We start from the raw sequence: 17,041 nt of genomic DNA, 5'->3' as shown, positions 1-17,041 counted from the left end.
TAGCTTTTATAAGTATGATGTTTCTGTAAATCTTAATTATAGCTTTTATAAGTATGATGTTTAGGATAGGATGATGATATATCATGTTTAGATGGTATGAAGCTAAATCTTTGACTTACCATTTAGACTTGTTTAATAAACAACATATCTAGATAATTAATAGTAGTGTATAATTGAGTAAACGTGTATTATTTGTGTTAAATCTTTTAATGTTGAGTACATCACAAATTATGGAATTATTTTTTATGTCTACTTGAGTTTTCAAGTGCTATATAGAAAATAGCTTAAACATAATTAAGTTGCCTACTTAAGACACAAAAAAGTATAATAACATGGTTTAACATGTTAATCTATCATGTTAAATTTAGCTATTTCTTCGTTTTATTGAATTTGCTATAATTTTTGATTTTATTTGTCTCTATATTTTCTTTTATATAATTTTTCTCCATCACATTCTATAATTCGTACTTCCTTTGGATTTTAATAGTTGCTACAGGGAGCTGTAGCAACTACTGTTTATCAACTGATCTTATCTGATATATATTTCTCCATGTATAATATAAAACATAATTAAGTGGGATTTTGTTTGATTTGTCTTAACGCATATTTTCATTGTATTATTTATTTAGAATTTTTTATCATATGAAATTAAAAATATTAAAAATTAAAATCGTGTATTGAATAGCTTGAAAAACAAAAGTGTAGCAAAAATCAGAGGAAGTATTTATATACTGTTTCTCCCTTTTGATATGATGATATCATTTACATAATTCAAATATTTTATCTTTGAAATTTTTTGGTAATAGCTTTGCATTTGCAAAAGTTAGTATTATATAATCCAACTATAATTCTTTTGAAATGACCAAATAATATTACTCCATTAAGTTTAATAAAACAAATTGATACTTAGTTATCCTACAATATGGTTTATTTTAGTTTTTTTATTTTCGAATTTAAGTCCATTGTTACCGGAAAAATAAGATAGGAAATAGGAGAACTAATGAGCACTTTAAAAGAAAAGGAATGAGATTAGGAGATAGAGATAAATTAATTTTGTGAATAAAAATAAAAATAAGAGATAAATGCAAAGCATAACAAAATCAACCGACTTATAAGTTTTAGGGGTCGCTTGGATCAAATATGAATATTTAAGAGGGTAAAAAAAGTCAAACTAGTGAAATAAAGGTAAATGGAGGTGCAAATGAAGTAATTGAAATACTTATGAAAGATGTAGAATGAAAGTAAAGTAAAAAAGATGAATAAAAAAGAATGATGATTGTTGTAAAGTATTCCTCCACCTTCTCTTAGAGTAAATTTATACCCCCAATATAAGGAAAATAATTGTTGTTTTATCTATTTTTATTACCTTATAACTAATTCTTTCATCTTTCTAACAATCAAATTCCTTTAAAATTCTATCTAATTAACTTTGTTTTCCTACTTTAACTTTTATTTACCTCTTAAATATTTACACTAAATTCAAGCGACCCTTAAAATTGTTTATCCAATCAACCAACACAAGCTAAAAAGTTAATTAAAAAATTATTTACTAAACAAAAGGAGGTGAATTTCTCTCCTTTATGATTTAGGAATATAAATTGAAAAAAAAAATTATAATGTTCATTCAATACTACCCAAGTTTTAATTAATATAAATAATACCAATTTAGAGTGTTTTTTTAGAATAATTAATTAACTATTAATTTACCTGCATTTTTTATAAAATAACTTACTACAAACAAATATTGGTATTATTCTAAACAAACATTTCTTTAAATTGGTATTATATAGTAGAAAAATCAATGACAATTTATATTATTGACTCTAAAGTTTCCTAAAAACTGGCAAATTCCTAGTAATTACTAGTATTGTTTGTTAAGAATCCAATTGATTAAGTTAGGCTAAAGTCCCTTTATAATCACCAAAAGTGGGAAGAAAAGTAAAGCATCCTTTATTTTATCACAAAAGTTGATTGTGCTAAAAATAATTCCTTCAAAGAATCATATTCCAAGGAGATATATTGTAGTATAAAATCCCACCACCTTATATCAGCACAAATACAATTGTGCAACTCCAAACTGTATTTTGCCCGGTGGAGAAGCAAAGGGTTGGCATAGAGAGAGGTGTTCAAAATAGACTAAATGATACGAATTTACCCGATTTATAACCGAATTCGATTTGACCAACTTTAAAAATGATCTACAAATATGTGAAAAACAATATGGACACAAAACCTGAAATCAACCCGATGATCCAAACGAACACCTCTTGGCATAGCTAACACAACCATTTGCAAATTGCAGAGGAATCCTTATGAAACAAGAAAAGAGCAATTTCAAAATAACTTGATATCTTAGATATAAAAGACGGCTCGAAAACATTAAAAAGTTGAACATAAAACTGAACAAATTTAAGAATCTTGTATTGGCATGCAGTAAAAAAAGGAGTATGCCCAAGGGTGAAGGGGGGAGGGAGAGGAGGTCGAACATAACAAAGACAATAAATTAATTTCAAGGAAGGCCTTCTTCATCTTCGTTATCGAACTCGTCTATGTGATCTAGGAGATAGTTTGCAGCCAGCTCCTCGTTCTTATTGCATGCAAAATAGACTTGTAAGACTGTAGCCCGTCTGAAGCCCATAGCCTCGAGCTGCAATAACAAACAGGATGATAACTTAGCAGGGATTTCAACGATCAAATATAATTCAGATACTATGCTTAGGAAGACCCTATTAATCATACGGAAGTGTAATCAACTCATGGGAGACGTCTCGCAGTTGTACTAATTAAATTTTGATAGTGTTGGGCTTAGTTTATCATCATATATTTGACTCTATGGTCCACCACACAATACATAATACCTCCTCGGTACTTTTGAACTTGCAACAAGAGCATTTGGCACAAAGATCAATGATGAGTGGGTTATTCAGATTGAGTAGATGGATAATAAAAGAGAAAGGAAATGTGTAGATATGAATTTAAGAATTGGGTAGAGTTATTTCCATAAAAGGAAATTACAGCAAAGTAAAAGGAACGGATTAAAATGAAAAGTGTGGCAATTTTAAAGGGATGAACGGAGTAGTTTTCCAGCAATGGAGTCATGAACGAGCAGAGTGAAGAGAAGGAAGTGTGTGGCCACAAAGGCGGTGCAAAAGAAAGAAGAAAGGACGGTTAAGCAATCCACGAGCTTTGTGGTTATCACTAACAGACAAAACTAGTAAATGCGAAAATTATTAAGGTCACTTACATGAGCAGCAGAAATATTTCAAAAAACATTGTTAACCATCCCAAAAATGGCCATCCACCTTTGACCTTTCTATTTCGAGCTCTCAAAACTCAACCAACATTTCATATAACAAGAATCCCATAGCCTTTTCAAGAATCCGTGTATCCGTGCATAAAATATTGTGTTAAGGTCCATTTTATAAATCAAATTTCATTGACACCCAAAAATATAAGGCACATTTTGTTTAATACACAGCTTAAGAAATATACTACATACACGTTCAATGGCTTCGTGCTCCTCTGGTGTCACAGACACAGTTTGTGGCATTGAAGACGCCAACTGTGAGAGCAAGTTCCTAATCCAGACAGATTAATAATGAGTCAGATTTACATTCATTAGCCATGCCTTTTGAAATGGAAAAAGCAAATACAAGTAAAGTAAATACCCTTCCCCTTCAACAGGTTCATTAATTAGGCGAAGAAAATCAGCCTGGTGATCCTGAATGAGACGCATTAATTGTGGATTCTGCTTTCCAAGTTCTTGAAGCATAGGCTGAACAAGAAGACAGGAATGTATAAAACTTTCCAAAATTATGTAATCCACCTGAAAACACAAGACGTGCAGAAAAGGCAGCATACCTGCAAGATTTGGGGATTGGCTTGCACCATCGCTCGCAATGCTTGAAACTATAACAAGATATATGATTTAGGATCGAGAACTTGAATGTAGCAGATAGCAAATGTTTCACAAATAATCCCATACCTGTTGACTATTACGAAGAAAATCTAATGAGCCAGCACCAGCATTTGAACCCACATTTGGAAGGCCCTGAGACCAAAAAATATTAGGAGTTTCAAATGAATGGAGATAATTTCAAGTGACAAGATTCTGGTATAACTCAATACAGTAGCATAGACAAGCTAATAACAAAAAATTAGCATACTTGTGGAAAAAGATCCAATGGACTCGCATTAGGACCACTAGATGGCACAGCTGGTTGAGGTGCTTGAGCAAGAGGATTCCCAGCCTGCCCACCAGTAGGAGCAGGAGCAGCAGTTGTTGCTGCAGGAGTTTGAGCAACTGGTGGAATTTCAGCTTGCTCAGGAATTCCCTGAGTATCCAAAATATGAACATTAGCTAACTTCTAAAGAATGCGACAGTAAGCTAATCAAGTTTCTTGAACAAGAAGATACACAAAGTATGAGAATATTACTATGAAAAGGACAGCAGAAGTCATACTGCATCAATGGAAAAAACGCAGGGAAGTATGCCTACCAGCTACCACAGTATGGAATGCATTTCATACCCCGTTTGCATTTAATAAGGCAATCAAGTTTCTTGTACAACAAGATACACAAAGTATGAAAATAGTACTATGACAAGGACAGGAAAATTCATACTGCATCAATGGAAAAATAAGCTTCCTAAAAAGTCATACCCCATTTGTAATTAATAAGTCAACTAGTGCACATGATAATATCAGCATTTATCAAATAGCAAGACCAGTTCACTTGTAAAGAAAAAAGAGAAAGCATAAAGCCAAAAGATAAGATTCTTCACGAACAAGAATAAAAGTGTAATAGTAACTCAACTTCAACTACACTGCATAATCACATGCAACAAGATGGATTTTGCAAAGATTGTCATGGACAGTGACCCTTAAAAGAACTTGACAGGAATGATCACATGCCAAGTACTTCAAAGTCATGGTTAAATTGGCTTGAATTTAGATGGAAAGGACAAAGAGGAGAATCCCAAGAGCATCATTAGTAAATAAACATACCGAATACAAATATTCAACAGCCCTCTCAGGGTTGTTATATGCAGCACGTAGAGCACGAACAACTGTGTCCCTGTCCCAACTTCCTCCACCCATGTCAAGAATATGCTGAATTGTATTCTCCAAGTTGCTTCCTGCGACTAAATTTGATGCAGCCGCACCATAGACATCTGATTCACCTCTGCTTTTACAATATTATGTTAGCACCACATGCATAAAATTGCATTACAACGTGAATTAGATGGAAAATACGATGTTTGATACAATTGTCCAAAAGGTTTAAAAACTCACGAGGTAGCAGGAGCAGCAGTTGCTGGTTCTGGAGCAGCTTGTGTCCTTAAAAGCAAAAAGCCACTAGTAAATAGAATGAAAGAGTAATATAGATAGTGTATCATAGCATGCTATGAGCAACATTAAACAATAGGTATTCAAACTCCAAAAACAAAATAAGCAACTACCACAAGAACTTACTGAGCTTGAGGTGCAGCTGCTATTGGAGCAGCAGGGGCCGGTGTACTCTCAGGCTGAACCTATACAAAGTAAGGCAATCTTAATCCATTGAACGAGGAACAATAAAGAGCCAAATAAGAGAGGCATACAGTCCACATAAGGGCCGCAAAAGATATAAAAAGGGGGAGGCTAGGGCAAGAGGCATACATAAACATATGCATATTCATAACAGCAATTTAAGCTATGAATAACATATGTATACATCAGCAAGAATCAATTCATAGAACCAAAATTATCATTAAATTACAACAAAATGAGTTGCAAGTTGTCAAGACCCTTGCCACATAGTATTAACATTCATCAACCAACTGACAGTATCCATTTACCACAATAATGGAGATCAGTGTCACAAGTTTCGCTAATCTGCTCGTGGACGCGAATCGAAAAAGCAAATTATAGTCTATTTTGGGCTATTCTTGGGAAAATTCGAGCGAATTGCGAATTCAAGAAGCAAATTGGGTAGCGAATTATGTTACACTGATGGAGATAAAAGAAAGATCAACTGTAAAAACATTAGAAAGTGATGAAAAAGATTTTTTAAAAAAGGAAAAAAAAAAACTCAAGATGTGCAAAATTGAAGAAACCAGCTTTTGTATATATGCAGAGAGGGTGAGATTTTGCTCAATGCTTCAAGGCAAATAAGATTAAAATCTCAGGTAACACTCACTGAACTGCACAAAAGGAAGCATTAAAATGCTAAAATTGTCAAAACATAATTACAATTCACCAAACCTACCTGAGTAGCAGGTGCAGCAGAAACAGATGAAGCTCCAGCTGCAGCAGGCTTATTCTGAAATAAATCCCAAATAATTACATGCACAATAAAAATGTTTTCAAAACTACAGAATTTCCAAGCAAGAACAAAAAAAAGAGGAATGTCATTCAAGTGAGTAGAATAGAAGAGCTCTATTACAGTAACAATATCATTATCGGGTTAATTCATCAAAGTTGAAAAATGAAAGATTCACAGTACTCTTCAAAAATTGATCTTACTGAGCCACGGTCATTACAAGGGTAAATGATTCTCAACTAAGTTCAAATGGGAAAATTCAGATTTTTTCCTCACAAAATTTAGATAATCTTTACTTAGATGGAAGGTGCAATGTCGTGCCAAAACAAATTCGGAAAATAATAGTCGACCACAAATCTACAGTAACATAAATTAAAAGAGAAAGAATGGGCTTCATCATTTATACAACAAAAGACGTCACTAGCCAGTGCTAACTATGGAATATAATTTTTGGCAAGTTCAAGAGAGAACAAGGTGTACACAGCTATACCCATACAAGAGTAAGCTTATACCCTCATAAGCACTTCAACAAGTTTATACCCTTGAATAGTGAGGAATCAAAAATTCTAAAAATTGGCTCATGAGTGCAGTCATTTTTTTCAACTATTGCAAAGGGCCTACCTTACTTAACATAATAACCAGGAAACTATTCTCAGCAACACTATTTTCTTCCAATGTTGTACCGTCTTTAAGAACCTTCCCCTGATGGATGAGCATTTGTTGGCTAGCAGGATATGTCTCTGCACCTTGTACATTCTCAATTTTTTTCTTCACATCTGCAACCTAAACACGACAATGATGATCAACAGTTGCAAGTCAGCAGAAACACTAGGAAATGAGACCTCATATTTGGACAATAGGTCAAGAAAACAGCATAACTTCTTATTAAAGGCATCTATTACATACAACTCAAAAGGAAACGTTAAACACAATTGCTTTAATTAGATATCATTTAAAACAGAAACAAGAAAAAGTTTTTAACACATAAAAGGAAGCCTAATAAGGTGATTTTGCTAGGGCTCAACATGATCATAGCCTCAATCAAGTTAAATAACATCTATGCAACACTATTTACCATTGAAGCACGGAACGTGAAAATATGCCTTGTACCGTGTTTGAAAATGCGATTTGAAACACTAAATCAATGTTTCTCCTTTCTTGTTGCATCTAAATAAAAAAATATTTTTTCATTTATTGATAATTGATATAGGTATATTATGTTCTACTTCTATGCTACTAGACTTATGATTTATGACTAGTGTTATAGTTATCTTTCAGCTAATGATCAATTTATTTAGATAAAACTTCCAATAAGTCCACATCTCTTACTCCTAGGTGAAAATGAGTTTTTAAACTTAATCCATCATTATATAAACCAGTATAAAAAATAATTTTAGCATCAAAATTCTAATATTCAAGAGTGGCTTCATTAACAATAGAAAGAAGAAAAAACAATTGACAAGGTATCCCACATCAAAAAAAAGATTAAGTAATACATGAAAATATAAAGCAATAAAACAGCATCACAACAAACGGCCAGAAAACAACCAGGCATTGCAAAATTCATGAAGTAAATGCATTTTCCAAAACAGCACTCGGGATGGCCAATTGACAAGCATTAAATGCATCAACAAATCTAATTGTACAATATTTTGAGTCTTGGACTTAAAATTTTGTATATAAAAAGACATCCTAGCAACATTACTAGTAGAACCAGGACAAATAGCAAAAAAAAAGCGACCACGATCTAGCAGAATTTGTAAATTGCATTTTAACACGGTATGGCTAAAGGCAATAATTAAAAGCATCAATAAATCGAAGCATAGTTGGTTTTTTCTTCTTGGACTGAAAAGTTCATTTGCATTAGAATTTGATAATATAAATTCCGAGTTATTCACAATGTTTCTACATCTCACACACAGTGAACAGAACAAAACACACCCTGTCAACCACATAGTTATTCGTAACAACAAACATTCCTCACCGTTACTTCAAAGTTAAAACCTTTCTCCAGTCCTATCTCCCCAATCTACCAACAAAACACAGACACAAGTTATACCAATTACCACAACAATACCTCTACTCAAACTACTATTTTCCAAGTGAAATGGAACTTCTCCCACTTTGTCCTAAATGCCACATTCCCTAAAACAAACAATTTCAACTACCAATTGTGGCAATCAACTGTGTACTGTAGCTAACATCAGTAGCCATTCCACCACTCCAACCACAACTAAATCTAACGTAAAAAGAAAACCGAGAACGATAAACCCTTCCATTCCGAAGGCAAAACAAACCTTTCCTTATATCTCCTCTCATAAAGGCCACAACTGCATTCACTTCAAACTCCAACTAGAATCTCACCATTCCAAAAAAACCTGACTTCAATCCAAAAATACACTCAAAAATCAATCAAAGACAAATACGCAACACTAATTACTTCACACATAATAAATTAACATATTTCAATTCAATTCAATAGCCAAATTACCCTTCCCACACGAAACCCTAAATTCAAAAATCTCCAACCCTAATTTAAATCCAAAATCAAAAAAAAAAAATTCACAAACACATACAAATAACAAATTCAAATACAGATTTTTTATGAAAAAAAATCAATCATAAAAAGGACAAAATACGAAAATTAAGAAGATTTACAGTGTCATCGCTATTCGCTTCGATCTCGAAACTAGTGCCCTTAAGGGTCTTCACAAATATTTTCATCCTGCGATTAAAAACCCTAGATCACCGTCGTCGTTGTCGTCGGGAAATAGAGGAGAGAGAAAGGAAGAGCTAGAAACGCCTTAACTAGGGTGTTTCTATCTCTCTCTTGATTCATTAGTTGGGTCTATTTATATGAGTGGTCTTGTGAATTAAGAGTGTCTCGGGATAGTGATTAAGGGTTGGTGATCTTATGATTCTTGCCTTGTTTACTAGGATTCCAAATTCCAATCCTAACTTTAGGCTTTTTTTTTTTTTTCAATTATTATGTTATTTCATTTGAAAATTTATTATTCTGGTTGTAATATAGGTAAAAATGACACTATTTATTTATCGCTTTTAATTTATGATTAATTTTTAATTTATAGGTTTAAATATAGTCAGGTGGGATCTTGTTTGATTTGTCTGATTGCAAATATTATTAATATCAAATTTTTATAATTTTTTATCATTTATAATTAAAGATTAAATTAATGTATTGGACTGCGCGAAAAAGCAAATGTTGCAAATAAATTGGAACGAAGAAAGTATTAATGACTAGTTTCTTTTCTAAGACAGAGGGTTAAAACCATATTGTGTAAAATTAATATGATAGACTCAGGATTGTTTCTGAGGATAGTTTTGAAGTGTAACCAAATTGAGTTAATCCTTATAATTAATAATTAGTATTTGCATAAGTAGCTTCTAGCATGAATTAAACTTGCAGCATTAGGTTTCTCAGTTAAGCGCATGACTATTGAATTACACAGTTGGAGAAAAAATAACAGAAACTTTACTTATATAAGAGCCTTTTTATTTTTCTCCTAGGGCACAAAAAATATCAGAAACGATACTGATAGAATCATTTATTTACGGAGCATACAACTTATAATGGCCTTTAACAAATTTGTTTACCATCAACTAGACAGTTTTTTTTTGAAAAAACGAATATTATCACGCAATTTATTTTATTTATATTAATGGCCAAGAATAGCATGTACCAGCTCATACACTCAATCACAGAAAAAGAAAATATTTAAAAAAAATATGTCAACTCAAAACATTTTATTTCCGATTTTAAATTTCTTCAAAACTTTAAAAAAAATCAAAAAAATGATCTTCAAATTTTAGCAATCACCATCAAAACCACAATAACACCACACAAGAACTTAGACTTTAGTGTATCATCATCATATTCAGTGTATTCCGCTCATAGAAAAACTATAATTAAGGTCTGGAGAGGAAAAGACGACAGCAACTCTTACTCATAAAGGATAATGTGGTCAAAGAGTCCCTGAATTTAAGGAAGATCTATGATTTGCACTATTTAACTCATATATAATAAAAAAATTACCTAGAATAACTCAACATTTTCATGATTTTCCTACAATAATCACAATCTGAAAATTTATCAGAATTTTATTTCAATATTTTTTTAACATTTTTTTCGATATTTTATTTTAATTTATCTTTTTTCTAAAAAATAAAACTTGTTATAGTAAGTCATCAGATTACTGAATTTACTATAGGAAAATACCCTCTAAAATTAAGATTATTCATAGTTAATCAATAGCCAAAATTATTATAAAAAAATCATAAAAAGATTGAATGATTGCTGGTAATTTTTATGATTTAAACACTTCTTATGGTAAGAAATCTCATGTGTGTGCGAATATAAATACCTTAGAGGCATGCCCATTTGGTAGTTTGGGTGAATCAAAAAACTAAGTATTGAACCCAAAACCAAATTCTAATTTCTTCTCTGTTCTCACAAAATATTCATCATATTCCTCCTCACTAACGGACCGGCACAGGCACATTTCAGACCCGGATCCAGACCCAGACCCGGAGTCGATCCACCGGCAGCAACCACTCCATCCGTCCCATTTCGGTATCACATCCTTCCTTGTTCTCATTCCTTCTATTATTTTCAAGGATTAATACTCTTATTGCTTTCTGATGTTGATTGACAATAATCCGGAATAATAATCATATATTCTTTTAATATCGTGTGTTTAAGTTGGGTTGTTGTTTTTAGGGTTCAGAGCTTTGGTATTGTTACTAATTGTGTTGTGAGATTCTTGCATAGGTTAAGGGTTGAACAAATTCTGTAATTGAGAATTAAAGTTCAGACTTGCATTGAGCTTGATTTGTGATGTATGTTCAATGCATGTATGAGTGTTTTTCTCATCCAATTTAGTGAAATTGGTACGATTTATTATATATTGATTGAATTTTGATTAATTTGTATAAAATCTGGATTGATGATGTTGATACAACACCAATGCATTTCCCCCTTTGGCCATTTCCACAAATTTCTCATACCAAGGTGGGTTCAAGGGAGGTAAAATTAGATTGAACCTTCATTGCAAACATTATTATCTGATTCTTCACGTATGAGAAACACCCATGATATAATGAGCTAACTTTTGTAGTTGATCGAGTTAAGGGTATCAAATATTGATCTTTTATTGCAAACATCATTATTGTCAATTTGATACAAATAAGAAACACCCAATATTTAAATGAGACAGTTTGGTATCTGGTTATGTTGTTCACCATGAAGCTTGTTTTTAATTGGTTATTGGTTCAACAGTATCACAATATTCTTTTACTTGATAGAAGTACAAGTTTTCTTTTTCAAATGTCTGATGATTCTAGGCATAGTTACATGGAACGTGGAACGTAACCTGTCCATTCCCAATCACCACGAAATGCGATCCACATCGCTCAAGGTGATTTCCCGGTGTAGAAGACTTTTTTAAAAGGTATTTTGGCCCTTCATTTAAAAACTAAAGAAAAAACAAGGGATAAAAAATGAGATGAAACCTAGAAATCTAAAAAATTTCCACTTGAAAATAATGTCTTAAAGCAAAATAATCATTTTGATTTAATTTTGTTTTTAAATATATATTTTATACATAATGTATCTCGTACCCAATTGTTCCCGAGTCAATCTAGGTTGCATTCCGTGTTCCCGTTCTCCATTCCAAACCGAATGTTGTTCCAAGATACAACGATTCTAGGGTGTGCCTTACTTGAAGCATTGTTTGATCGACTTCAATGGTATAAAGATAAATGGCGAATTACCTAGGCTGTTAAATGTGTTAGTTCTGTATATCCCCTATTGTTATTGATGTCAGTCTTATATGGTGTTTTTAGGAGTGTATTTTACGATTAGTATGATATCTCAAATTCTCAATCAGTATTTTTGAAGTATGGCATCAGAACATTGACAGTTTGATACCGATGGTGAATTAGAAATTGACTTGTAATCCTAGTACCTTTGAGTTTACCATGTTTGTATGAGTACACTATGTTCTAACTGCACTGCATGATCACAACTGACGGAATTTTCTATTCCTTTTCCGCACACTGATTATTGGTTTTGAATGAGGTTATATGTTTCTCGCTTACATTTAGTTGAGTTCTATATGCTGAAGTGAATATTTTGTTCAACAATTTTTAATTTTGTGACTAGGTCTTGCATGAAAATCCATATTGGTTGGTGAAGGAAGACATAGATAAGAGATGTATCGATCCCTGGGATGATATTGAAAGGAAAGAGTTAGGAAAAGCCGTGAGAGATGGGAAGCAAAAAGGAAAGAAAGGTGATTATTATTGACACGAATAGTCAGCCATGGTGGTGGTTGCTGAACAAGGGTTTGGGTGCCTCATTTTTGTGCATCTCTTTGTTTGCGTTATTAGTTAGACTCACTGTTTCACTTCACCCTTACTCTGGTGCTGGAAATCCCCCCAAGTTTGGTGATTTTGAAGCCCAGAGGCATTGGATGGAGATCACTATTAATCTTCCTGTTAAGGAGTGGTATCGTAATAGCACTGCCAATGATCTGAGTTACTGGGGCCTCGATTATCCTCCATTGACCGGCTATCAGAGCTATGTTCATGGCATTATCTTGAAGTCGCTCCTTCCGGAATCTGTTTCCCTGTTCACTTCCCATGGTTACGAGTCTTATCTTGGGTGAGTTATAAACTAATTCCTTAAAAAAATGTATAATTGGTAATAAATTGTGGTAATGGAAATACTTTGTGGTGTACTTTTACATGAAAGACTCATCCCAATGACCTTTGTAATGAAATTTCATCTTAACATTTGTTTTTTCCGAATCATATATAGTCCCACTACATTCCCAAATGGCAATGTATAGAATGAGAGTTTATGAAGAGAAAGAGCTTTTTTGTACTAGACTACCATACCATGTGATGTTTGATATGGGACATTCCATGGAAACTTGCACTTGAATTTTATACCCAATAATGCTATTTTTGACTGGATACACGGTTATCCTATGCTCAAGTTGTCGAGTGAACTTATTGTTTCCATGCTTTTGTTAGAAAGCTGCTGCTGAGATGGACAGTATTGTCTTCTGATATACTGGTGTTCCTTCCAGCTGTTTTTTACTTTATTCAAGCATATCTTACTAACCGTCCGCACAAGCAGCAGAGTGATGTAGCTTGGCTTATGGCACTAATTTTACTGAATCCATGTCTCATTGTTATAGACCATGGCCATTTCCAGGTTTGCCTCTTCTGTTCTTCTCAAATTCGGAGTGCTGAACTCTTGTGAGTTTTGGCTCATCAAATATTTTATGTTTCAGTTCAATTGTATCAGCTTGGGTCTCACTATTGGAGCTGTTGCTGCTATATTTTCCAATCGAGAGCTGGTAGCTAGTGCTTTGTTTACTCTTGCTTTGAGCCATAAGCAGGTGATTCCTTAACCCTTAGTCCTGACTTCTCATGTGAGCTGGGTCTAAACTTGAATCGGGACAGACGAGTATTCTTTCTAAGCATTTTTTTTGTCTCTTTGAAAACTAATGGCACAAGAGGGAATAAAAAATAAACTGGGGTTTATGGTTTTACCTCAATATTATGTGGATTAAATTGACATCAAGAAAAGCCAGCTTATAGCTGATGCATGTGGAATTTCCCAAATTCTTAAATCAATGTTCGAATATCCAGCCAATTCAATTATTTTATGTGTTTACAATCTTCATTATGAATTGGATATGCATTTTTGCTATGGTTTATAAGTAATGATATGTGTAGCTATTGCTGTTATTGCCTGTTCCCTTGTTTGGGCTTCTTTGCTTGTTGCCCTAAATAGTGTATTGATAATTTAATGGAAAACTTGTCTCACCTATTGTCTAGCTATTCTGAATAATCCCTACTATTGATTATTTCTAAATAATTCAACCTTTGTATATTTTTTGCTGACAACATCCCTTGCCACATTTTAACCGACTACTGTAAATACCTACTAGCCATTACACTCACTTTTTCCTCCTTGTACTTCTTCATTGGTCTACCCCTGCTCCTCTTTGGTGGTAGGTAACTACATTAGCTGGTTAATTATGGTTATAGATGCAGTTAGCAAAAAATATATAAAAGTTGGATTATTTAAAAATAATCAATAGTAGGTATTATTCACAGCAGATGGGCAATAAGTGGGATTATTCAGAAAACCATACTATTTGCGAGGAATTGATGTTTTCCTTTGTGGGAAATAAATATTTTAGTTGGTTTATGTAATGAACCTATGATAAGATAAGCATGGCCCCTGCCCCCTCCCTTTTCGATGTTAACAAGAACTTATTTAGCTGATCAGTCTGAAATTCACTTGTGTTTCTGTATAGTAGCTGTCGTTTCTCATGATTTAATCCATTGTGTTCTGGCAGATGAGTGCATATTTTGCTCCAGCATTTTTCAGCCATCTCCTTGGTAGATGTTTGAGGCGTCGCAACCCATTTGTTGAAGTGTCGAAATTGGCTTTGGTTGTCATGGGAACATTTGCTATAGTCTGGTGGCCTTATCTGCAATCAAAAGAAGCCTTATTAGAGGTTAAAAATATTACACTATCAGAATTTTCTGCAAGTTATTTGTTAAATTGATTTATTAGTGGTTTTGCTTATTCATTATCATAATTACGGTGAAATTAGAGATGTTCAAAATAGATCCGATGACCGAAATTTACTCGACCTTATAGCCGAACTCGATTTGACCTGACTTCAAAAATGACTTACAATTATGTAAAAAATAATATGGACACATAACCCGATTTCAAACCGACTCGAAACACCTAACCTGAAATCAACCTGATGACCCAAATGAACACCTCCAGGTGAAATGCTCGTGATTGATTCATTTCTCCTGCAAACTCATGCGTACGAAATCTTTTGCTTGAGCTTCTTTATTTTGTCAATCATCTGATTATCGTTATCATCATAGAAATCTTTTTAAATCCGGATTTGTGGTGAAATTTGACTAGTTACAACTTAAAACCCCCACTCCCTTCCTAGAAAGCTCAAGTAGAAAGTATTATGCGCAGGTTCTGGCCCGTCTTGCTCCCTTCGAGAGAGGAATTTATGAGGATTACGTTGCCAACTTTTGGTGCACAACATCAGTTCTTATTAAGTGGAAGAAACTGTTCGATACACAGTCATTGAAGCTGCTTAGCTTGGTGGCCACCGTGTCTACTTGTTTACCGTCAATGGTTCAGCAGATTAAGTATCCAAGCAACAAAGGGTTCCTCTTTGCCTTGATTAATAGCTCTCTATCTTTTTACTTCTTTTCATTTCAAGGTAACCCTTAATTTATTTATCGACTCATCGACCTTTACATCGTTATAAGGTTAGTACGTAATTATCGAACATTTGTTTATTAGTTTGGCTTTTGTTCGCAGTTCACGAGAAGTCAATTTTACTTCCTCTTTTGCCTGCAAGCCTATTGGCTCTCGAAGAAACTCATGTTTACAAATGGCTTACACACTTTGGCTTAGTCTCGATGTTTCCACTCCTATGTCGTGACCAACTTGTCTTGGCGTATATCGCACTCTTCGTTCTCTTCTATGCTATCTACTTTGCACCAAATTCAAAAAACTCGAGGAAGATCAGATATACGACGTTGCCATTGATGATCAAGACGCTTGTTATAATACTCTCGTTCATACTCCACATAGTTTACTTGACGATGAGTCCTCCGAAAAGGTACCCATTCCTTTTTGAAGCTATTATTATGATCCTTTGTTTCTCTCAGTTTGTTTGGGTCGCTATTTATACGAATACAAAGCAATGGATGCTGCATAAATCATCTACTTCCATAGAAAAGGAAAAGAAGTATCTTTAGTTGTGTAGTAATCGATTCTCGTTTATAATTTACTTGTAAGTTTATGTTTGAACCCTAATGAAATTGCTGATTTTGAGTATTGTGAATTCATTATCTTTTTCTTAATTGTATCGATGATATCCCGACTAATCATCTCACTTATAATGGATAGTGTTACTATTTCACAAACATCTAAGGAAATTTGTCCTTTCGCTGGCTTGCTTCTCTAGTTCTCTTTGCTTGCTTGTTGGTATCATGATTGTTCATATCCCTTGCTTCAACTGTAGGTCATTGTGTCTTTGAAGCAAAAACTGAATTGGGGTATTAATCAAAAGGGAATATGTATTTTAAAAGATTTATAAGCAAACTGGTGTAACATAGTTTGTTAGCTAATTCATTTATTGAATTCGCATTTTGCTCAGTATAGCCCAAAAATACCCCAAATCCGGCCATATTTTTTTTCGATTGCGATGCGAGAGGAAATTTACGAATAATGTGATACTAGAACAAACATACCATCTATAGAGGCTAGTCTTGGTATGCACATTCACATTTGAATGCAACTATACTATCTTTCCCGTCGAGCATCTCGTGTCAAACCCCGGATAGTTCTTCAGATTGGGCACACCTTATATATGGCCTGAACCTGATGTCTAATTGCATATAGGGCAGGATTGCGGATAGGAAGGGCGGTTAGGGTAGGCAATAGCCCTTTCAAGTGTCAACTTCAGATTTTTTTTTCTTCTTGGATATGAATTTTGGCCTCTTGGACAACTATAGTCTGGCTTTTGGTTCCCTACACTTAAGATACAACTTTAGTATGACTTCAATTTTCATGACTACCGAACTTATTGTTGGACCATCGGCCTTTATATTCGTTAACGAGTTTTATATCACTGGTTGATGTGGCATGTAC

At 33.7% G+C, this 17,041-nt stretch overlaps 2 protein-coding genes across 3 annotated transcripts; one reads left to right on the top strand and one right to left on the bottom strand.

Annotated features, from left to right (window-relative positions):
- Nucleotides 1–2,332: 2,332 nt before the first annotated feature.
- Nucleotides 2,333–9,222, bottom strand: LOC130802300 (ubiquitin receptor RAD23d). Its single transcript, XM_057666256.1, has 12 exons — nt 8,962–9,222; nt 6,925–7,086; nt 6,250–6,303; nt 5,475–5,533; nt 5,295–5,339; nt 5,007–5,184; nt 4,167–4,334; nt 3,986–4,051; nt 3,862–3,909; nt 3,669–3,775; nt 3,500–3,578; nt 2,333–2,647 (listed from the first exon to the last, which is right to left on the bottom strand). The coding sequence occupies exons 1-12, from the start codon at nt 9,025–9,027 to the stop codon at nt 2,510–2,512; spliced, it is 1,170 nt and encodes a 389-aa protein (XP_057522239.1). The 5' UTR covers nt 9,028–9,222; the 3' UTR covers nt 2,333–2,509.
- A 1,476-nt stretch (nt 9,223–10,698) lies between these two features.
- Nucleotides 10,699–16,337, top strand: LOC130802299 (probable dolichyl pyrophosphate Man9GlcNAc2 alpha-1,3-glucosyltransferase). 2 transcript variants are annotated; one of them, XM_057666253.1, is made up of 7 exons: nt 10,699–10,894; nt 12,485–12,985; nt 13,360–13,543; nt 13,623–13,730; nt 14,700–14,861; nt 15,350–15,602; nt 15,704–16,337. In XM_057666253.1, the coding sequence occupies exons 2-7, from the start codon at nt 12,591–12,593 to the stop codon at nt 16,144–16,146; spliced, it is 1,545 nt and encodes a 514-aa protein (XP_057522236.1). In that variant the 5' UTR covers nt 10,699–10,894; nt 12,485–12,590; the 3' UTR covers nt 16,147–16,337. The 2 variants fall into 2 exon arrangements, with proteins under 2 accessions (XP_057522236.1, XP_057522238.1); XM_057666255.1 differs by lacking the exon at nt 13,360–13,543 and having other exon boundaries at nt 13,544–13,730.
- Nucleotides 16,338–17,041: the final 704 nt, after the last annotated feature.

Source organism: Amaranthus tricolor, chromosome 16 (genome assembly GCF_026212465.1).
Source record: "Amaranthus tricolor cultivar Red isolate AtriRed21 chromosome 16, ASM2621246v1, whole genome shotgun sequence".
Taxonomy (NCBI): Eukaryota; Viridiplantae; Streptophyta; class Magnoliopsida; order Caryophyllales; family Amaranthaceae; genus Amaranthus; species Amaranthus tricolor.
This window is presented reverse-complemented; position numbering and strand designations above follow the sequence as displayed.